Source organism: Aethalodelphis obliquidens, unplaced genomic scaffold, assembly GCF_003676395.1.
Source record: "Aethalodelphis obliquidens isolate GAN/ISIS:26980383/991018 unplaced genomic scaffold, ASM367639v1 scaffold1, whole genome shotgun sequence".
Taxonomy (NCBI): Eukaryota; Metazoa; Chordata; class Mammalia; order Artiodactyla; family Delphinidae; genus Aethalodelphis; species Aethalodelphis obliquidens.
The window spans coordinates 11,772,538-11,796,050 of NW_020837945.1; the positions used below are offsets into that span (position 1 = coordinate 11,772,538).

At 49.3% G+C, this 23,513-nt stretch overlaps 1 protein-coding gene across 2 annotated transcripts; it reads right to left on the reverse strand.

Annotated features, from left to right (window-relative positions):
- Positions 1–415: 415 nt before the first annotated feature.
- On the reverse strand, positions 416–22,730 carry IL10RB (interleukin 10 receptor subunit beta). Of its 2 annotated transcripts, none has more exons than XM_027101249.1 (7): positions 22,598–22,730; positions 21,208–21,331; positions 17,902–18,059; positions 16,491–16,591; positions 12,546–12,693; positions 7,765–7,922; positions 416–1,246 (listed from the first exon to the last, which is right to left on the reverse strand). In XM_027101249.1, exons 1-7 carry the CDS (start codon positions 22,644–22,646, stop codon positions 965–967), a joined length of 1,020 nt encoding a protein of 339 aa, XP_026957050.1. In that variant the 5' UTR covers positions 22,647–22,730; the 3' UTR covers positions 416–964. The 2 variants fall into 2 exon arrangements, with proteins under 2 accessions (XP_026957050.1, XP_026957048.1); XM_027101247.1 differs by having other exon boundaries at positions 16,491–16,657.
- Positions 22,731–23,513: the final 783 nt, after the last annotated feature.

Here is a 23,513-nt window from a genome sequence, read left to right on the forward strand (position 1 = left end):
TCTGCTTTATTTGTCTGCTAGGACATTTGTTGCTGACCGAGGTTTGTGAAGTCAGTCACACCCATGAGATTATGTAGCTGGTAAGGCCAGCTACCGTTTATTGAGTGACTGCTATGTGCTGGCACTGGGGTGGGCATTTTTCACCAAGTGTCACTAATCCTTACATCCCCAGGTACAGATGAGGAAACTGAGAGGTTACAGGCGTGTCCCAGGTAGAATTCAAAGCCCAGGGCCTTCTATTCTCTGAAGCTTCCCAGATGCTGTCGGGCCCCTGCGCCTGGCACAGTCCCTGGCTGACAGCAGGCAGGGACTGAGGAACATCCGCTGAATCAATGAACATTAAAGATGGCACACGAGAGCCTGGTTGAATCTGACAATCACACAGATGTAGTGTCATTAAACGAACGCACACGGATTAAACGGAGAATAAGACTTTAATTGAGCACGAGCATTATATACATAAAATGTGTCCGCATAGAAAAATAAATCCAGTCGAAGTGTCCCTGAGAATCCACAAAGTCTGTGCTCTGTACATGTACAGTGTTTGCTGACGGTTACTTTTGAGTCGAGGCCATTTTTCACATCAGTCTATTGGCACTCTGGTCAGGTTTTACAGCATCTTGGTTTTTATTCCTCATTTTAAATATTTTTGTTTAAAAACTTGTTTTTCGTTTTGCTTGTTGGGCCGTGTGGCTTGTGGGACCTTAGTTCCCCGACCAGGGATTGAACCCAGGCCCCAGCAGTGAGAGTATTGAATCCTAACTACTGGACCACCAGGGAATTCCCTGGAACTTTTTTATATTGAGTGAGCACATGAGGCTGAAAATCACACCTTCAGTGGCTATTTTTTCAAATCATTAAGGCCTTTATAAGGTGGCTAGTTCCCAAGATGGAGTATTTGTGCCAAGCTCCTTGGTGGTGTGGACGTTGTCCCAGCGTCTGAGGTTCTCAATCCGGGGGTTACTCAGCTGGTCTCAGCCCTTGTTTGTCGGTTGCTCTGATCACCCTCAGAGGCAGGCGTGAGAAGGAGGGGGTTGCTGTGCCCGGCTGAGTGTGTGTCCTCCTTGGAGGTCAGCTCAGAGGACCCCTGCCCAGACAAGGTCCTAAGGCTGCAGCCCGCCCCAAGGTTCGGCTTGTGGCTTTCACACACTTCTGTGATGACGCTCAGTTTGTCAAAAACTTCATTCTCATCAGACAGTGGGAAGGAGAATAAGAGAAGTGTGCTGTGATGAGGGTGGTTCAGAAACTGCAAGAGAAAAAAAAGAGTTACTTATCAAATTTCCCCATTTCTTTTTCCGGGCTCACAGTTCTATACAGAACTCCTGGCTGGAAAACGCTGTTTTAAAAAAATGGGACAATAACAGTACGACACTTCCTCAAAACACTAAAAATAGAATTACCATATGATCCAGCAATTCCACTTCTGGGTATACACCCATAAGAACTGAAAGCAGGGCCTCAGCTCTCTCTCTCTCTCTCTCTCTCTCTCTCTCTCTCTCTCTCTATATATATATATATATACCCGTCTTCAGAGCAACATTATTCACAATAGACAAAGATGGAAGCGGTCCAAGGGCCCATCCATGGAGGACTGGATAAACAGAACGTGGTCTAGCCATACAACAGAATATTTTCTGCCTCAAAATGTAATGAAGCTGATACGTTACAACATGGGTGAACCTTACGCTAAGTGAAATATGCCAGACAGAAAAGGACAAATGGTGCGTGATTCCACTTACACGCGGTACCTAGACTAGGCAAATTCACAGACAGAAAGTGATGGTGGTGGCCGGGGCCAGGGGCAGAAGGGAGATGGGGAGGTTTTTCTATCGGATACAGTTTCTGCCTTGAAGATGAAAGGAGTCCTGTGACTGGAAGGTGGTGATGGTTGCACAACAATGTTAATGTACTTAATACCACTGAACTGGACGCTTAAAAGTGGGTAAGGTGGTAAATTTTATGTTATGTGTATTTTACCACAATTTAAAAAATGCGACAGTAAACCCGCATCTCATTTGCTGAGTGATCACAGGTCCCCCTCTGAGAGTTCCTCTTGTAAACCCAGAGGGAGACAGGATGGTCCCAGAGCTGTGGGGCTGATGCCGCCTGGGCATCCTTGCCTCTAGGAAGCTGGGATGCTGTGAGCACGGGGTAGATGTGTCTTGGAATAACAGCTAGTCTCCTGTGCGTCCTCAGGCTGAGCTGGGGGCCCTCTTTGGTGCTCCCCAGCAGCCTGTGTGTCCCTCTGTTCCAGCCAGCTCCGTGGCGTCCGGTGTGGCAGCCACCAGCCACTTGAAACCTGGCCGGTCTGGATCTACGTGTGCTGGAGGTGTAAAACACATACCTGATTTTGAAGACTTCGTATGAAAAAGAGAATGTAAATATTTCAACAATTGAAAAAAATAATTGAGTGCATGCTGAAATGATATTTGGGATATATTGGGTTGCATAAAATGTATTATTAATATTAATTTCCTCTGTTCCTTTTTACTTTAAAAATAACTGTGGCTACTAGCAAATTTAAAATCTATGTGCTTTGTTTCCATCTAGCCCGTTTTACGAACGATGACTCATGGCGTGTCCCTTCCAGCAGATGGGCTAGTTACAGACGGGAACCAGAGTCTAATCGTCCTTGTCACTCCAACACTTCAACCATGAAGATGCCCATGTACGTTTCCTGAAATATCTGCCAAGTGCACATTCTCCGCTTTTCATCCTTGTAGGTTCACCGAGGCTCTTAAATCTTCAGGACGAGGTGCAGAAACGTTCCTTAAAGCGTGGCATTCATTTTTAACTTCTTCCCCTCAGTTGGTTCCACCTTTAAGGGATCAGTTAAGCCTTCTGAAAGTAACTTCCATAGCTCAGCCCTGGGAGATGACTTAACCTACATTCTACCCTCCCCCACCCCCACCAGCCAACCGAAGGGAAAGGCAGGGGTCAGGAATTTCGCCCAGGTCCGTTGTGCAAAGGCGGTAGCTGCGGAGAGGAGGGACCTCCCCAAAGGCTCGGGTCCAGTGGAGCCACGGGAACAGACCGAAAGCTACCTTGACTCTCCTGGGAGACAGGAGAGGAGAGGACAAAGCAAGACGCGCTAAATGTCAAGAAAGCGAAGAGCAGGCTGGTGGCAGGCTCAGAGTATCCGCGGTGGGTAAACCTCCCTATGGCTTTTTCAGCTAAACGTCTCCATCCCCAGCAAATCTCCCTCAACTCAAAATTAGCCTCTGGGCCAGGGTTAATGAATTCTCTGCATTTTGAGTCAAACTGGAGAATTTCATGATCTGAGGACCCTGATCTGCTCGTGGGTTCCTGGTGCCTCCTTCGCCCTCACTCCGCTGGCCCCTCTCCAGCCTCCCCCGCCCACCCATATTTCTCACTGGCCCACAGTCAAGCCTGCCAAGTCTTCTAGCCTGGGAGGCCAGAGCTCCTGCCATCTGACCCCTTAATTAAACTCGCCTCTGGCTTCGGTTTGCCTGGTCCCACACTGTCCCATCCGTCCTTTCCTGTCTGATGAGCCCCTCTGATGGTGAAGCCAGAAGCAAAAAGCAGGTACACAGTTTGGCTTCCTCTCGGCTCCCCACTTACAGAACACCTCCTACGCTGAGCGAACGGCCCGCCCGTGTGTCCTTCCTGCTGCGAACAGGCTTCTCAGAAGTGCACCTCTCGAAGACGCGCGTCTCATCCTGCTGCTGCCGCAGTCTCGCTGGCACTCTCGTTAGAAGGTTCTGGCCGCTCTGAGTCTCTTGCCTACAGTCACGCGGTCCACGTTCTATCCATGGCAGGAGCTGTGCTGCCCACACTTGTTCACTGGAGCTGAAACAGCTCCCAGCCAAGTCCCTGTCCAGGAACTGCCCTCCGCAGAAGGGAGCTGCCTTGTATGAGTCCTTCCCAGGGGCAGCCCGGACAATGGACTGGCTGGTGTGGGAACAAAGGCCCGACGTCAGCTACCACGACAACACATTAACAGGCCCAGGAAAGCAAGAAGTGGCAAGGCCTCCCTAAGAGACGCACTTCAGAGGGTGGGGGAGTCACCCTGTGAAGAGTCAGGGACCTGTCACATCAGTTTTAGGGATCCCACGGAATAGGGAATGCCAGGACATCCTCTCCAAAGGAAGGGACCATTATTGTGTCTTACCCGCCACCCCTGCCAGGGAAGCACGATGCGAGGTGGGTCTCTGGGTTCTGGGGGGGCAGCACATTCCACACCAGGAATATGGCTCCTGGTGTGAGTGATACAGAAGGCTGCCGGCTCTGAGGGGGGCCTGGAGCAGGAAAGGGCCCCCAAGAGGGTACGGGCTTTGGAGCAAGCCGTCCTAGCCACACCTCACGCCGGCTGATGCTGGGGTACGGAGGCCCGGCCTCACCTCCCAATGACATCTCAGCTGAACCCAGTGAACATGAAGAGGCCGTGAGACCCGGCAGATCCTTGGAGGGTCTGCGGTGGGAAAAGAGGCTGAGTGGAGTTTATGGCAAATCCCAAGAGGAGCGTCACTGCGTGGCCACTACAGTTCTGAGGCCAGGCTGGCCACCTGCAGCCGAGAATTATACGCTGTTTGAAAACAGCTCTGGGAGTATTGGCCATGGGGACTTGGGAGAGACAGAGCCTTGGGCCACAGGACACCAGGTGACCGTGCCACCTAGAAGTGACCCTCACGAGGCCTGTCAGACCCACCAGGTCCTGAGGTGGGGTCAGAGGGCACGCGTGCAGGCAGCCCGGCCTCCCCTGCATCTACCCCTGCTGCACCAGCACATCTGCCTCTGTTCACACCATGACCGCGCCGGGGGACGGGTCCTCATGACCAGGAGAAGCGGGAAGAGGCCAAACGTGGCTCACAGGGAGGTCAGCGTGGCACACGGGCACAAACCAAAGATGGACCACAGCTGCACTGGAGCCCCAACTGGGGGCCCTGATGGCAGTGGGGGCGAAGCTCCCAACGGGCAGAGCTCCGGGCCGTGCATCTGGTCATCCCCTTTGTGTGGAAAGAAAAGTGGTCCAAGATCAGGTACTCATGGAATCCGAGGCAGGGGCCGACGGCGAGGCTGGTGGTCAGGGGCCAGAGGAAGGGAGACTGGAAGGCCAGCACAAGGGAGTCCGGAAAGAGGCGCGTGGATGGACTGTGGGAGCAGCTCCAGGTGGGGAGGTCTCTGGACCACATATGAACTCCGAGACCCAGAGCGGGGCCCTCTGCCAGTGGAGCTCTGTCAGGCCTCAGCAGTGCCAGCCACGGCCCTGCAGGATAGGGACAGCCGATCATTCCCGAAACAGGTGTCAACTCCAGTCAGAGTACACTGGTGCCCCTTCCAGAGTCCATGCCTCAGAATGTGACTTTATTCGGAGATAGGTCTTTACAGAGGTACTCAAGTTAAAGGAGCTCATTAGGGTGGGCCCTGATCTGATCTGAGGAGATTTGGACACAGATGGGAGAACGCCACGTGACGATGAAGGTGAGATGGGGGGACGCTTCTACAAACTAAGGAACCAAAGGTTGCCAGCAGCCACCAGCAGCCTGGGGAACGACCGGGAACGGCTTTTCCCTCACAGCCCTTGAAAGGAACTGACCCTGCTGACACCTGCATCTTGGGCTTCCAGCTTCCAGGAACTTGAGACAATACGTGTCTGCGGTTTAAGCCGCCTAGCGTGTGGTAATTCTGTTATGGTGGCCCGTGCTGACTGACACAGACCTCACATTACATCATGTCAGGCCATGGGACCCCATGACAGCAGAGGAGGCCAGGAGTGCAATACCCTGATGGTAACGCATGCGGGGCCACCCACCCAGCGTCTGCCAGCCTGGAAGGACGATGGCTGGCCCGCTGAAGGTACGGGGGGAGGGGGGGACTGGGAGTGGTACCAGCTTGGAGACGGTGCCCTGTGAGGACCGGCCATCGTCCTCCAGCACTGGGCACGCACTGAGAATCAATGACAGTGTGTGATAGTGTGTCCCCAAGAAGTAGAGTACAGGGGCTCAGGGACCGAGGGGTAGAAGTAGGAGTGGCCCTGCCTGCCATCACTCCCGCTGACCCACTTGGGGAACTGGTATCCACGCAATCTTAGGCTCCGTGAGCTCAGAGCAGGGGTCAGCAGGCTATGGCCCAGGGGCCGAAACCAGGTTTCTTTGTACGGCTCAGGAGGTAGGCACGGTTTTAGAGTTGTAAGTGATGCCATTTAAGTGGTTACGTAAGTATCTACATAATAGCTCAACAGTTACTATCCCAGTGGGGGACGTTTCCACCAGGAGACACAGTAGGGATCCCATCGAACTTTAAGTGATAGCTGCCACCTCGTCATGCCAGGATCCTTGTGCCGAGAAACTAGCCAGCAAGGAAAGGAGTCGCCACACAGGTCATCAGGAGGAGAAAAGGCTGCTGCTACGCGATGGGAGCACCCAGCTGGGTGATGGGGCATCTCATGGTATTGGGACTTCCCCTGCCCAATTCTGACGGCAAGTGGATAAGCACAAGTGCCCAGATCCCTGGTGTCCTGTGACCAGGGGCTCAGTCCTCGCAGAGCGGAGGGTCTGAGTCACCCCATCAGGTCAGTAGCCTATGTCAGCAGCGGCTGGTCAGGGGAGAGGGGCCTCTAGAAGGGAGAGCCGAGCAGCGGGTGTTACTTGTGCCCGTGGGACCAGCTGCAGTGATGGGGCTGGACCCTGTTCCGTTAACCTTCCTCTTGTAACCTTGTAACCTAAGAGATCGACTTAGCTCCTCGAGAAGCTGCGCCCGCGCGTCCCGGTGGTTTATGGGGTGGGCTGGAGTGGACGCTGCAATGCGCCACCCAGATGCCCTTCAGGAAGGAGGAACTTGCTCCCCTGGCTGCTGGGAGTGGGGCTGCCTCCCCACTGAGCGTCTCCCCCAAGGTTCCCGGGGCTGAAGGAGCTGCCACATCTAGTTACACCTCCTTCCTGGGGGCACCCACACCCAGCCCAAGGGTAATGTGGGCCCGTGGGCCCTCTAGCCTCAGCCCTGGACATCTCTACCACAGCCCCTTCAGGACTGGCATCGTATCCCTCATCCCATCCTGCTGCCCTCTCTCCCGCAGAGGTGTTACTCGCAAGGCTAGCTCCACTAAGACTTCTGAATGCAAATCTCCATTTTAGAGTCTGTTTCCTGGGGAATGAGACCAAAGACAGGATCATTTGGGGCTGAGCCTGGCACATTTTCATTTCTAAGTGTGAGAGTATAGGCAGGATGATTTCATTTCTTTAGGTCACTTCCGTCCTACAGTCTCTATCCAGGTACATCCTTTCTTCTTCCCAAACCTTTTGAAAATAGCTTTCTTGAAAAAAAAAAAAATTGCTTTCCTAAAGTCTCGGACACACATCCCGTAATTTCAGTCGCTCTCAGATGTCCCACAGCTGAAATCGCACTTGCCCCTCCTCCCATCCTCTGCCCATGGCTGTTCGCTGGCACTCAGCCTACAGTTTTCCCTCTCTCATCTTTTCTGCTCCGAGCTCTGCTTTATCTCTTCCTGTCCCAGGACCATCACCTTTGCTCCCTGATGACTTGGGGCTCGGGGAAGGGAAGGTCGGAGAAGGAACAACGTCCAGGTTGGAGGACGGGATTCGGAAAACAAACCTTTACCCCCTCCCGTAGGGCTGTTCCATGAGCTCAGACTTCCCTGGAGTGGCACCAGGGATGGGACCAGCGTGCAAGGTGCGTGTCATTCTCCAGGAAACCACGCTGTGCTGAGTTAGGCGGCCCTGACTTAGAAGGACAACTTCTGGTCAGTGTTTCCGAATCCACACCTGGCTCCATCCTGCTACCTACCTCTTTCAGGTGCTGTGGAAGAGAATTCCTCGGGGGGATGGCATGCTTGGCCTTCCTGTAAACGCACCGCAGCAAGACGAAGCAGCCAGTGAGCGTCAGGAGGGCGGTGCACACCGAGGCTCCCAGGACCCCGGCCACGATCCAGGTGGGGGCGATTTCTGCAGGGACAAGGGGCTGGGTCATGTTCTTGTCAGGCACAGATTGGCTGACAGTGACCGTAACACTATTTTCACCATCACAATCCAATGGTAACCCCTGACCGTTGGGGGGACCCACACGTTTGTCTCGGAAGGCGTGAGGAGGAAACCCAGCAGCTGTTCGAGGACCCAGAGGTTTTCAAGTCTCACCCTTTCCTGTCTTCCTCCAAGTTGGGTTTCTGGCATGATTGCTGGTACACACAAAAGCAGCGGCCGCAAGAACTCTGACCCACTTTACCTACTCACAGGGTAGCAATCAGCTCCCTGGTGGGGATAAAGCTCTTCTGCCTTGAAGCAGAAAACACGACTCCCTGGGCCCCAGAGCCCCAGTGAAACACACGCGCTACAGCGTTCTGAACTGAGAACTGCACAGATGACCCCACCTGATCCCCTGCACTCAGAGACCTCCCCCAACAGTGTGGTCGCCAGCAGCCCAAGGCTGAGCTCTGGGACCGCCCAGCACCCCCTTGAGCTCCTCTCTGGAAAAACTCAAGGCTACCAAAGGAATTCACCTTTGTTCTGCCAACTCTTGACCTTCCTTTCTTAGTGCATTTTCACAAAAAGCTCGGGACTGTAAATCTTTCCTCTGTCCCTTTGGGACCTACATGTATCTCCTACAACCAAGGAGCGTCTTTCTCAAGGACCTGAAGGCCATTTCTTTGAAATGTCATCATCGGGAAGGAGCGAGCCCCCGTCTAAGAGTTCCAGTGGGACCTACCCTGGCATGGTTGGTGACACTATGATGAACCCCCGGGGGACAGTGCCTGGGTCTCCTTGGGTCTCCAACCCAGACATTTGAGCATCTTAGACAAGGACATTCCACAGGCACACCTGGTTGATGGTGACAAAATTCAAAGGATGCTTTTGTGACTCACCAAGAGGGGGAAATGGGGAAGGAGAGCAGACCCTGTTTTACACAGGCTGTGAATTGTGGGAGAATCTAGTGATCAACACCCTCTATATAAGGCTCTCTAACTTGTTTCAGTCTGTCTGATCATGCTGTCAGGTGGACTCCCTTTCTGTTTCACAGGGAAATCGTGCCTTTGCTTACCTATGGGATTAATCTGTAGGCAGTGGGCTTAGATATTACTTTCTTCCTGTCATTTACTAGCTGAGCAACTTTCGGCAAGTTACTTCACCTCTCTGGACCTTCATCTTCTGTCTCTGAAAGGGGAGAAGAGCCTTTCAATGCTCTCATTGAAAACTTGTGAGGTTTAAATGAGAGAACTATGTTTAAAAAAACCTAAAATGATGTTTGACAAAAGCAGATTTTCAGTGGGCTATACTTTTCCTTTCCTTTTTTTAAAAAAATTATTTATTTATTTATTTTTGGCTGCGTTGGGTCTTCGTTGCTGCACGAGGGTTTTCTCTAGTTGCGATGAGCGGGGGCTACTCTTCCTTGCGGTGCGCAGGCTTCTCATTGTGGTGGTTTCTCTTGCTGTGGAGCACGGGCTCTAGGCACTTGGGCTTCAGTAGTTGTGGCATGTGGGCTCAGTAGTTGTGGCACATGGGTTCAGTAGTTGTGGCACGCGGGCTCTAGACCACAGGCTCAGTAGTTGTGGCACATGGGCTTAGTTGCTCCGTGGCATGTGAGATCTTCCCGGACCAGGGACCGAACCCGTGTCCCCTGCATTGGCAGGCGGATTCTTAACCACTGAGCCACCAGGGAAGCCCTACTTTTCCTTTTCTTTTAAAAAATGTTTGGTGGCTTCCCTGGTGGCGCAGTGGTTGAGAGTCTGCCTGCCGATGCAGGGGACACAGGTTCGTGCCCTGGTCCGGGAGGATCCCACATGCCACAGAGTGGCTGGGCCCGTGAGCCATGGCCGCTGGGCCTGTGCGTCCGGAGCCTGTGCTCCGCAACGGGAGAGGCCACAACAGTGAGAGGCCCGCGTACCGAAAAGAAAAAAAAAAAAAAAAAAGTTTGGATTTTGTCAGTTAATAGGTGATCACTTAAGAGTCACGAAATATTTGAAATAGTTCTCTTTTCGGTCAAAGTGTGTGCCTCATGCCATGTTCCATGACATAAACCTTAAGGAATATTTAAATGCATGATTTTAATAATGTCCTTATTAATAACGGTAATGACATCGAACCCATATTGCGGGCTCACTCTGTGCCTGGCGCTGTCCTGGGTGACACCCTTTGATTCCCCTCATTTTGCAGACGAGGCGGCCAAGGCACCAGGCAGTTCAGGATGCGCCCCACACCACTCATTATGTTGGAGTTCACGGCAGGGAAGGACGGGACACAGGACAACCGGGCATGTACTCAGGCTTGGGGAAAGCAGTTGGCAGGTGTTTAGAGGAAAGAGGGGTGATTCCAAGGTCAGGGATTCTAGGGATTCAAGCTGGGTGAGGATCCCCAAAGCACAGAATTCTGATTCAAGCACAAATGATTCATGAAAGGAATAAAAAGATAAGCTCTTGTTATTTAACGGTGCTGTTGAGAGGCTTAGCCATGGCAGGAGGAATACAGGCAGGTCGACTCAGCCTCAGATAGAGGCGTGGCACTGGACAGGGAACTACAGAAAAAGAAAGGAGACTGACAGAGAATTCCCTCCAGAGAGACAGCAAGACTTTCCATCTTCTACATGGCTCTGCATTCCTGAAAAAATCTGCTTAATATGATTGGAGAACAGCTTCGGATGGCACTGAAAAGATCACATGCCTGGCTGAGGTGAAAGATTCCTAGATTCAGGCAAGTAATTTGTGCATTTACAAAACGAAGGAAAAAAACCCAACAACAAGATTCAGGAAACTCCAGGCTGGAAAGCTGGATGTGATATCCAGAAAAAAATACAGACATTCTGGAATGGATGGTTAAGTGGCTAATTACAAATACTTAAGAAAGATAAGGACAATCACAAAAAATAATAACACGAGGCCACCGAGAAGAAATTGGCTCCAAGTGGCTGCCTTTCCTGTTTTGGATAGGGTTACTTGTTGGTAAATTACGGCACATTATGGGCTGGTTTTTCCCAAGCTGTTTTCCTTGGAATGCTCATCCTCAAAAATCATGTTGAAAGATCAAATATGCTAAAAATGCTAATATATGGGGTGACTTTTCTGAGAGAGAAATGCGGCGTACCATCATTTCCAAGCACATCCGACTACCGGGCTCTTGTTTTGAGAAATATCCCATAACCACTCATGGGACACGGTTGTGACAGTGCGGCACTTGGCACTGGGTGTCAATTTCAGGTCATATTTGCCAAAGTTTTACATGGTGACTTTGTGGACAGTAAAACCAAACAGCTCACATAATAGTCCACTAGATTCAGATGGATTGGTGACCAGTAAGCAACTAGCTAGGCGGTCTAGAGGGAGGTACATCCTAGACACACCAACAGTTTAAACAACGAACTGGTAAGGATCCTGAACCTCCTACCAGCAAATCAGTTGATGAGACAAAGCAAAACAGGGAGAGAAATATGTTCAATGACAAAACCCAACATTCACGAAGAACCTGATAAGCTGAAATGATGAATCACTGTGACGGCAGCACTGCAGTTGCCTCAGAATGGCAGTGACACAGAAGGTGAAAAGTTTTACTCTCTCTCTGGAGGGAATTCTTCATTACGCTCCTTTGTATTTCTGTAGCCCCCAGATCAGCACCTTGCTTCCAGGAGGGCCTCCGTAAATGAAAATGGTCAGGAGCAGACCTGCGTGTATGCATCCTTTTGTGGTCTGAGCTGGCGGAACCTCTGGACATCTTTAAGTGACAAAAAGGCCCCAAAGGGCCTGACGTTTGTACACAGACATCTAGGCCACAAGTTTTTATCATTCTGTACGCCAATGCAATGCATCCGTACAAAATTACTCAGTGTCTAGGCCAACTGGTACCCTCCCCCTCCCTCTTTTCCTCCTTCCCTTCCTCCTTCCCCATGTTTTTTTCTTTAAGAAACACCAAGCGTGGAGGCACTCTGCTAGACACTGTGGTACACATCATATGTGGGGGACTGTGTTGAGGTCCTGAATTCACGAGGAACCCTAAAACCAGCTTGCTGAGGACAGTGAAGGGGTTTCCAAACTCTTCCCATCACGTGCCTGAAGGAACTGGAGATGCGCAGCCTCATAAGGAAAGGCTTCTGGCGGGGGTTGTCAGGGCTCGACCTTGGCTGGGTGGGCTTGGGAGGACTGAGACTTGCTTCAGGGAGCCCAAGAGGACAGAACGAGCACACTGGAGGCGGACGCGTGGAGGGAGACCTCAGCTCCCCGGACGGAAGGATCTCCCATCCATCCCTTTGGTCTAGGAGTGAACGAGCTGCCTCAGAAGGTTGGGGTCTCCTTCCCAGCATGAGGCGGTCAGTCGCGGCTGAACTGGGTGGGAGTTTGAGCTGGATGATGATCTCTAAGGAGCCTTCTGGCCCTCACACTCCCGGGGAGTCTCTAAAGCTACTTAAGATGCTCAGAGGAGGGACTTCCCTGGAGGTCCAGGGGTTAGGACTCCGTGCTTCCACTTTAGGGGGCGTGGGTTTGATCCCTGGTCGGGGGACTAATATCCCACAAGCTGCATGGTGCCCTCCCTTCAGGAAAAAGATGCTCAGAGGAGACAGAACTGTAGACAGTGCATCTCGAGACTCACCGTCAGCAGTTGTTTGCTCACAGACAGGCTCACTCCACTCCCCAGTTTTGTTCCGATCAGGAAGAAACCCTCGAACTTGAACACAGTAAGTTGTGTGTGACTCAAGATTTCGGAGGACCTCGAAGTCATACTGACCAGTAACTGGAAACTAGTAACAGAGACAAAAATAAGAATATGCCTCAGCAGTGAAGGGGTATCATCTATTCTCCCCCGCCTCCCCGCCCCACTTACTCGTTATAATCTTTCCTTCAGGCTCAAAATAGGAGGATGAAGGAAGCAGGCGCTCCTCCTGGGTCGTCTCAGGGGCCCCGGAGACCATTCTGAGGTCGGGGTGGGCAGGGCAAGGACTGACCACAGTCCTGCCAAACCACCTCATGCCCTGAATTCTCCAGTTTAAATGACACACAAGCCATCCCACTTCCTTTTTTTAAAAAAATAAACCAGTTGTATGGGTTGAATTTCGCCCCTCCCAAATTCGATGTTGAAGTCCTAACCCCTAGTACCTTCAAAAGTGACTTGGTTGGATAGAGGGTCTTTGCGGATGTAATCAACGTAAATGAGGTCATTAGCATGGGCCCCAATCCAATACGACTGGTGTCCTTATAAGGAGAAAATGTAGACACAGACGTGCACACAGAATGCCACGTAAGGATGAGGCAGGGATTGGGGTGATGCCTCTATATACTAAGGACCCAGAGATTGCCAGCACCCACCAGAAGCTGGGCGAGAGGCCTGGAACAGATCCTTCCTCATGGTCCTTAGAAGGAACCAATCCTGCTGACACTTTGATCTTGGACTTCCAGCCTCTAGAACCTTGAGACAATACATTTCTGTTGTTTCATCCACCCAGTTTACAGTACTTTGTTAAAGCAGCCCTGGCAAATGAACACACCAGTCATCTACAGTAAGACTCAGTGTGATTTTCTAAGTCCAGAGCATGTTCCTGACAAGGCTGCCTGGGGGTCTCCTCTGAATCACTTCTCCATTCACGAACCTGAGCTGCCCGGCCCCAAGCGGCTCGACTCCCCTCGAGGGCACACCCCTCAGCCTAACTCTGGTGGGGGCGTCCCAGACTCATCTTAGTTTAATTTAAATATATCATAATTGATGATGTATTTCTGAATTTGAGAAACCAAAATAGTTTACAGCAAAATCAAGGGAATTCAAAGAGTACATCCTGCCTGTATTTCCAGCATGGTTACAATTTCCTCACAGAAGGGCCTTATGAAAAATCTGTTACGTGAATAGGAGCTACAATAGAAAGTGAGCACAGACTCTGTTTTTACTTTAGTAATTGGTTACTTTTCTTTGGGGGCTGGGCCTGCTGACAGCTTGATTCCTTTATTGTATAAGAAGCTAAGCTCACTGAAGGCGAGAATTGGATTTTACCAATTGAAAACATGAAGAGTACAGTATAACTTCTAATCATTAAAAGCAGAAATAAAAACAAAAAACCCCTGGCTTTCATTTCCAGGAACCCAATATTTCTAAAACCTTACAATGCATTTTTTTTCAAGGCTAAACTCAGAGGTTGACACGTCAGAAGCATACATGGAAGAGGGTGGCACGGATGTGAGGGCTTTTCTAGCCTTTTTTCGCTTCTGGACAACTTCTGATATTTTCTCACTTTCCCCCATCAGGAAGAAAGAATTTCTAAAAGCTTTTAATGCTCTTAGCTTGGCGACCTAATATGGCGCTCTCTCAGAGACACCTGCATTCTAAAAGAGAACCATTTAATCTTATTTCTTTCAGGCTGCTGTAACAATACCAATGACTGGGTGGTTTATCAACATTTACTTCCCACAGTTTTGGAGGCTGGGAAGTCCAAGGTCAAGGCACTGGCAGATCTGGTGTCTGAGGAGGGCCTGCTTCCTGGTCCATAGCTGGGTCTTCTCAGGAGTCCTCACAGGGTGGAAGGGGCAAGGGAGCTCTCTGGGGCCTCCTTTATAAGGACACTAATCCCATTCACGAGGGCTCCACCTTTATGACCTAATCACCTCTCAATGGCTCCAGGTCCTACTACCATCACATTGGGGATTAGGTTTCAAAGTATTAATTTGCAGGGGAGTGTGGGTGGGGTGGGGAGAGGGGGAAGGGAACACAAACGCTGAGTCTACAGCACGTATAAACTGGTAAAGGTGACCCTGCAGGCACAGTGAGGGAGGCACTGGGGAGCAGGCAGCCTTTCCAACACTCCGTGTGTCACACCAAAGTCTTCCACACTGCAGGCAGAGTGAAGGCACAAATATGTAACCATATGCCTGTCCTGCGGGCATATTCTAGGTAAGAAGCTAAAGAGATAAACCGGGTTTTGAATTTCATGCCTGGGGCAGGAGGCACTCAGGCCTGGTAACTGTGGAATCTGATCCTTAATCACAGTAGGCTGCAACCTCCAGGAGTTACCTTCCTACCCCAGACTTTGGCAGGGACACTTGCATTTGATAAGTGACCATAAAACTTTCTGTGTTGCTTCCTAGGCACACAAATCCTGGGGCCTTGACTATAAGCAAAATCATCTATTCTGTGAAGAAGGCAGATACCCTGCGTCAGTTAACGAAGCATTTTTAAAAACTGAAGTATAGTTGATATACAATATCTTATTGGTTTCAGGTGTGCAACATAGTGATCTGACATTTATATACGTTACGAATTGATCACAATAGAGCATTTTTGGGGGAGGGAGATTAACTTGAGATTTTTGGGGGGCTACATAGTATGTAGATATAAATTTAATTACATCATTCTTCAGACAATATGCATGGGTGACCCTTTCTTCCCAAACGCTTGAGAATCAGTGATAAAATCAACATTTAATGCAGAGGAGATAACATACGCATAACTTAACTTACATAAAATATACGTAAGTTAGTTTAGGACCACAGATGGCATTCAGCTCAGAAGCACTAAGTGTAAGAGTTGAACAAAGATGAATGAAAATAGTCTTGACACGTCTACACAAGGGCACGGGAACCTCACGTATTGACCATACCCATTGTTCAGGTAATGGGACAAGCTTACTTTTTTCATTATGTCATTAAATTCCTCAACAATCCTATAAAGTAGGTTATTATCCCCACTTTATTAATGAAGTGGATTATATGCCCATTTTGCAGACCTGAGAAGCTGAGGTCAAGAATGTGACTAGAGTCACACAATGGCAGGGGCAACGTTCCAACAGGATCTTTCCACTCCCAGCCCATGTTGTGAAAGGCACTGTCCCTGGAAGAGGAGGAAAGCAATGGGGAAAAGTGGGGTCAGTCCAGTAAAATGTGACACCCACCATTCATCCAGGGCTGGGGCTGCCCTGGACACGGACTTGACTATTCTGTGGTGTACTGGGGCCTCATGCCATGCAACAGTAGACATTCACTGATCACCTGACTCCGCTGACTCCAAGTTCCACCAGCCAACAGCTGAGTCAGCTCTGCCTTCTTAGGCAACTTCCCTTTGGGGAGAGAAAGGCCTGAGCTCCTGCACCAGCACCCAGGAAGTCTGCTCTGTGCATTGCCCTTGTGGAATGGGAAGCATGACCTGACATACCGGCCATCCCCCACAATGGGAAGCTTCTGGAGCTCAAAGGACCAGGCCTGAGATCCTCTGGACCAGTGGTCCCCAACCTTTTTGGTACCAGGCACCGGTTTCGTGGAAGACAATTTTTCCAAGGACCAGGGGCAGGGGGGTGGTTTCGGGATGATTTATTTATTGTGCAGTTTATTTATTTATTTATTTATTGTGCAGTTCATTTCTATTATTGTGCAGTTTATTTCTATTATTATTACATCAGCTCCACCTCAGATCATCAGGCATTAGATCCTGGGGCTGGTCCCCAACAGACCTCTGCTCTGGACCATAAGGTGCTGCCACCTGGCAAAGCCTCCCTCCGACCAACATTGAGCAAAGGAGAGGGAGCTTACATCTGCAATGCATGTGATTCGCCGTGCTTACCTTTTCGTCTGAGCCATTTTTCCAATATTGCACATGATAAGTCCATGAGTTATAAATATTCCTCATGCTCCATGTTTCAGGTTCATTCTTAATTTTCGGGGCTAAGAAACGCATATGTAAAGAATTAGCAAGTGCTTCTACTTGGATTCTGGGAGGTCCGATAATGGCTAAGTATGAGAACAAAGCAAAATGACAATCAAAATTCACATGTTAAAAACATCAACATTTACTTTTCGTAACTGGGCAGACCAGCTGGGCTACTGAAGTACTCTGCCCTGTGATACACTGCTGAGGTGATGCTGACAGACGTGGCTAAGGAGGATTCTTGGATTTTGTTTCTTAAAAAAAAAAAAATCTATTAATCTTTGCCTTCATTAATCAGGTTTAGTCCATTTATGTTTACTGTGATTTGATATATTTGGAATCATTCCAACTACATTACTTTGTGTTTTCTGTAAAGAGTCCCATTTTTTATTTTTTAATTCCTCTCCTCTTTTTTTCTTTCTGTTGGGTTGAATCTTCTTTATTTCCATTGTTGGGTTGGAAGCAACAGATGGTATTTCTATTTTTAGTGTTGAACCTATATAATTAAACCACTTTCCAGCAAATACATTTTCCAACAAAGTCTGAAACTAGATCTTCCCAGACCAGGGCTTGAACCCATGTCCCCTGCATTGGCAGGCGGATTCTTAACCACTGCGCCACCAGGGAAGTCCTGGGCAATCCTTCTAATGCATCTCTCGATCTGCTCTTTGGAGGGCTGCACTTGAGTTCTGTTCATGAGATTCTTCTCCTTCTTATTCTCTCAATTGCTATCTGGTGGTTTAATTAGTTTTCAATTCCTGATGTTCTAATGATGTTCATTTTATGACCTCTGGTGGGTCCCCATGACCTTCCGGCTCTAACCTGGGAATATTTTTTTCAATGCCGACCAGCCAGCCTGACCCAACCCATCTGCCATCAGCTGTATCCGTCCCTCTGTCCTTCATCCCGGGCCAGCTGGTCTTTCTGTCTCTACACCCGCCTAAAATCAGTCTTTATTTTTCTGCTGATTGCATCACATTTCTTTAAGTCATGATTCCAAACTGACTTCCTCCTCCAAAATTCAACACACAAATCCTTCTAGTTTTTCTCATTAACAGCGCTGGCTCCAACTCGTTTTTACCCTCGAGGCATTAAAGTCATCAAATTTATATTTAATTATCTTATTGCTTTATGCCTACCCTGTCCTATCTCTCCCACAAACTTCTTTAAGGCCACAGCCCTCTTTATTACATTCCCTAAGCTCCTTGTGCAAGGCCATCCACTTGGTGGGCACTCAAAGAACTCTTGCTGACGGGCCAACCAAGGGGGAAATGAAATCAAGGCAAGATGATGACATAACAACAAAATCAAAACCAAGATGGCTTACTGTCATCCACAGGACAGAAGGTGATGTTTATCCAGTCTGAATGCTCGTCTTCAAATTGAGCCCTGACCCTCAAGGTGTGGTCACCGTACTTGGAAAGACTTGAGAAATCACATTCCGTCAAGACAGTACTTGTGCATATATCTTGGAATTTCCTGTAACTACAAAATCAGAAGAAATCATGAGAGTTCTACCCTCAGTCGCTCTGAGGCTGACTGATGCTTTATTCTTCTGCTACCAAAGGATAATGGAGGATAATGTGAGGAGAATAAAGCAAATTCCTTACTGTCAATTTCAAAGAATACTATGTATCGTTCACACGAGCATTTTCCAAACTGTGCTCCATGGAACCTTAATGATCCTTGAGGTATCATAAGACATTTCAAAAACAGTCCATCCCACAGTCAAACAATTTGGGGCAAAAACTGGGTGAGACATGAACAGGTGTCTGTCTTCACAACAGAACTGCTCAGAGACTTTCATATCCTAGTAAAATGTGTCTTTCCAAAAAGGGGTTGAGTATTCAACATATTTGACCCAGAAAGCTGCCTTCTTTAGCTATGTATTTCTGAAACTTGTGGGGCATGGTTTGTGAAATGTTGATATTCACAGATTAGCCAAAATAAGTGTATCATAATGATTTCAAATAATGTCTTGTAAGTGACTATTGTTCAGTTACGCTGGAAAAATTATAAAATTCGTTGACCTCAGATCTCCAGCCCTGGCACCAACCCCTGAAGGGAGGGTGGCAGAAACATGAAGTGGAAGGAAAGGAATGTTTGAGAATACCTACCAGGTACGTGTAACTTAACCTCACAACAGCCAAAGGAGCTATAATTAGCTCCGCCTGAGGTAAGGAAATCCAGGCTCTGGTCTTGCAAAAAGTATGAATCTTGTCTGACTGGCACCTTCCTGTCTTTGTGCCAAAACCAATCTGGCTACTCTAAGAGGTAATAATGAAGATGACGGTGATAACAATAATAACAGCCAACACTTGTCAAGCACGTAGGTGTCAGGTGGGGCACTGATTTTGCAGTATTATCTCATTGAATTTTCACAACCCCAGGAGGGCGGAAGTGACATCACTCCTATTTTATAGGTGAGGCCCAGGTGTAGAGAGCCTAAGACACTCCCCCATGGGGCTTGGGTCTGCTTGACTTCAGAGCCCATTGCCTCAGGCACCACTCCACAGTCCACGGCACTCTTAGGAGGCAGAGATAATTGGGCTTATGCTATTTCACTGTCTGCTTTTTTCACTTAATAGACCACAAACATTTCTCTAATCAATCAAGTCTCCGTGGCTGCCTAACATCCCATCGTTGGGGAAATCCAAGGGTCATTTCATGAAGGGGGTTTTCTCACATGCGGCCATTTCTTTCCATGCATTTAAACTAATGCATGAATTGGCTGGAACACAGGAGTATTGCAAGAGTTGTTCTGCAATAACTTCCGTTTCACTAGGTCATTTTTATTGCACCTACAGATATTTTTCTTCCCATGAAGTAGCTAATAGGATCTATTCCCCATATTTACATCTAATTGTTTTAGATGTTTCCATATTCAAATCAGCAAGCCATCCTCTGAAGTTCCCTCCACCACCGGCCAGCCCTACCCAATGTACACATACAACAAGAATTTGTACTGTGCAACTGCTCAGGTTAGATTCTAATCAAACCTCTTCCAGAGCCACAGAAGGGTAATCAGATTTTTCAGGATCAAATTTCTTCCACACCCAGCACGTGTTTTGTTTTCCCCAGCACAGGCCATGCTTGGTCTGCAAGTCTATGCTGAGGAGACCTGGAACCCAGGTATCCATTCTTGGTTACTGGGAGCTCTCATCTAAAAGACAAACACCTAAAACCAAACACCTCTACTCCAATGGCAAAGAAGCAAAGAACAGAACAACAAGAAATAAGCCACAGGGGAGAGGGACAGACAGAGAGGGAAGCTCATTTTCCACAGTGAAATCCCTAGAGCTATCAAGACAGAGTGGAGAAAACACAGACGAAATTATAAAACCAGTCAGTGCTAGAAAATACACCGCAGGAGAAAAATAAATCTCAGAATCATGCTTATTAATTAAGTCCTTGGGGAAACTGACAAAACTGGAATATGGACTTAAAGGACTGTATCACTGGTGAAGCTACCATATCTTGATAACTGTACCACAGCGATGTGAAAGGTTATCCTTGCTCTCATGAAGTACACAATGAAATATTAAGGGGCAAAAGCAAGAAAATGTGGCGAACCTTAAAAATTGGTGAATATAGGCTCTTTGGAAGTTCTTTGTATTATACTTGAAATTTTGAAATGTTTCGTTACCTGGGAATTATTTCGAACTAAAAAGTTTAAAAAAAAAAAATGTAAACGAGGATTATCTTATTCATCTTTCTCCTTCTTCTCTGACTTAGCAGGCCTTGGATGTGTTTGTAAAATAAAGGCCGGGTGGGAGGAGTATGGGATCCACGGCATCTGAGACCCCCAATTCCTCCCTCCTCACTGAAGGAGCTGTCTGCCTTTGACGAAGTTTCTGAGTTACACGGGAAGCAGGTGTGCGGCTCACTGGCCTTTGGCTTCCTGTTGCTGTCTGCACCTGGCACAAAGGTGCGTCATCTGCACTCCAGCCTGTGGTGTACAGTGGCAGGCTGCCAACGGAGGGCTGGCGACAGGCTGGGCAGGTCCTGGGAGGTCAGAACACCACTGAGGCAACCGTGGTTGGTGATACCCTTCCTTCATAAGCGTCTGCCCAGCAGCTGTCTTACATTCAATTTCAGAGTAACTGAGTGCTCACTATGCAAATGACCTGCACCCCCCCAGTACTGGGGTGTGCAGTTTATAACCTACTGGAGGGGGTCGGCGGTAAGCGAGCAAGGGGCTTCCTGCCTGCTTTGAATACCTCAGTTTTCTTGGATGGCTTCCACTGTTGACTTCTAGCAATACTACTCTAATAACTGGAAGATGGTCACCACTGGCATTTGTCTCTTAGAAAACATTCATAGTGACAAGCCCGATATGTTCGCATTGCGGTAGGCTGCCACTGTGGCCGATGACACTCACCATCTACATGATAAAATGTCTGTCACACCATGAACCATCACAGGAAAAAGGAAAAAGGAGTTTACTTGTCTGTTTTCAGAGAACAGCGCTTTCACAAGAATTTCTGGGACAGAAAGAAGAAGGCCAGGAGAGAGGCTCCCCCTGGGCTGTCAAGGTCACTGGGGTGACAGCAGTCAGACTCTCTCCTTGGTCTGGCCCAGTGACCAGCCCAGCCAAAGCCACCATCCTCTGACAAGAGCACCCCAGACTTACCTTTGGTACTGAGCTGTGAAAGTCAGGTTCCCCTTGGGAAAAGCAGGCGACTCCCACTGTAGAATGTTCCTGAAATTAACTGAATTCATTCTGACATTTTCAGGAGGTGGCACCATTCCTAATGCTGTAAAAATAAAGGGGGAAAAGTTGGCAACTCTCTTCCTCTAAAAGGCTGTCCAAGAAAATAACCATATCCCATACTCAGGTCTTCCCTATGGCTCCAAGTCTTCAAATGCGCATGTGGGTGAAGGAGAGACATGCTTCAGCTGTGCTGAGGAGTCTAGATTGTATCTGAAGAGAAGAAATTGCTAAGGGGAGGAGGATAGTAAGAGTGAAGTGGGGATGGCTGAGGGTGACCTGGATTTGGGTGGTGGTAGAAAGGTGTGAAGGGGTGGGTAGATGGATTTTAGGTATATTTCCAGAGGTATAAAATCTAGGTTTCCTAATACATTTGGTGTGAAGAAGTAGATGTTAATATCCACTCCTGGCTTAAGTACCTGATGGCCTGACTGGAGCTGGGGACAGGGAAATCAGGAGTCCCAGTTGAGAATTTGCATTAGGTTTGAGATGTGAAGGATACGTAAGTCGGTATATCAGAGACAGCTGGATGAATGAGCCTGGGGCACAGAATATAGATCTGGGCTAGAGACAGAAATCGTTGTTAAACTTTTTAATAGAAAACGCCAAACATACAGAAAAGTACAGAGAAGAGTATGTTAAACCGCCACCGGCCCATCACCCAACTAACACCAACAGATATAAATTTGAGAGTCGTGAGCCCATAGCTGGTATTTAATGCTAGAGTTCTGCTGATACCCCCCAAAAGGGATAGTGTAGGGGAAGGAGAGAAGAGGGCTCGGGCATGAACTTGGCTGTATGGAGATTTGGTAGAGGGGGAGGATCCCAAATAGAAACAGGCTGGTAGGTAGGAGGGAAACCGGAGAGCAAGGTACCCTGGAAGGCCAGGGATGAGTTCATCAGAAAGGAAGGAGGGATCCATAGTGCTGTTTGAACCTGGGCTAGCAATTTAGAGCGGGACAGGAAGGGTTTCAGTGGATTTAGAACTCAGAAACAATAGAGCTGCAGAGTTGAGGGGCAGAATTCAGATCTTGGGGTGCTGGGGACTTAGTGGGAGGCCCTGACGGCCCGCCCAGGCACTTAGTCACTTTGAGTGCGCCTCTGGGGTCCGCTCAGGGGTCGTCTTTGGGGCCATCGCTGCCCGACGTCGTAGCCGAGCTTCCTGGTTCCCGAGCGCACCTCGGGTCGGGACGCAGCGCCAAGGCGGGGCCGGGTCTCCGCGCAGGCAGCCCGGCTTGGGAAGCGCGCTGGGCGCGCGATTGAGCCGACACTCCGGAGAATGCCCGGCGTCCCCTCCCCGCAGACCCCTCACCTGACACCAGGAGGCAGCCGCCCAGCCAGCTCCGGAGGCTCTGCGCCATGGTCGCGCATGGAGCCCGGGAGGGCGCTCGGGGGGCCGCGGGCAGCCACCGGGCACCGGGGTACGCGCCCCTACGCCCGCTTCCGCGCCAGCGTAGGGAGCTCCGGTGACCCCGCCCCGAGGCTGCTTCCGGGAACCGGCGGGGCGGGGCGACACGAAGCCCCGCCCCTGCCTCGGACCCCGCCCCCGCGCGCCGGTCTCTAGAGACCGCTGTCACCCGATTGGCAGATTGGCAGGGGCAGGTGCAGAGGTGGAAGGGCACTATCCTCCTCCAGGTGAGTGGAAAACGGATTGTAAAACAGATTGCAAAACTGTGAGTGCCGTGTCCCTATTACCTTAAATGCATGCTTTGAAAGGAGTCGCAAGTTAAATAAATACACTCCAACGCCAACCCAGAGGTGATATCTGGATGGTGGTGGTTTACACCGTGCAGTATTCCCCAAGTTTTCTCCAGAAAACAGGCATGGCCTCTGTAACCCCTCTCCCCGCAAATAAACTGATTTTAAAGCACTCCATTAGCCAATCCAGTTTGAGAGGGTCTTCTTTACCGTTAACTCCCCCCTCCCCCCAGGGATAAGCAACAACACAAAGCCAAGTCATTTCTTTGTCAATAATCGTTTCTCATACAACACTGCTGAGAAAGGCCTAATTTCCTCTTTTTCAGCTCTGCAGTGGTGAGGTTGGAAAACCCAGAGCAGGGTAAGTACCAGGGGGTGTAAGACACTGCCTGACGTCTGTCGCTAACACACCTCACATGAACTTGAACGCAGGGAGGAAGAATGTGCCTTTGGCCCCCATAGGCCACTGCACAGAGTTGGAGGGAGTTTTGTGCAACCTAGAGATGCCAGCAGAACCACACATCCGCTGC

Excerpts from the sequence above, each read along its gene's own strand:
- IL10RB (XM_027101247.1), bottom strand. The coding sequence starts at position 22,646 with ATGGCGCAGAGCCTCCGGAGCTGGCTGGGCGGCTGCCTCCTGGTGTCA. Across the intron at positions 18,060-21,207 it reads TTCACAGCTCAGTACCAAAG|TTACAGGAAATTCCAAGATA; the intron begins GTAAGTCTGGGG and ends CTGATTTTGTAG. Across the intron at positions 12,694-16,490 it reads AAAATGGCTCAGACGAAAAG|TTTCCAGTTACTGGTCAGTA; the intron begins GTAAGCACGGCG and ends CTCTGTTACTAG.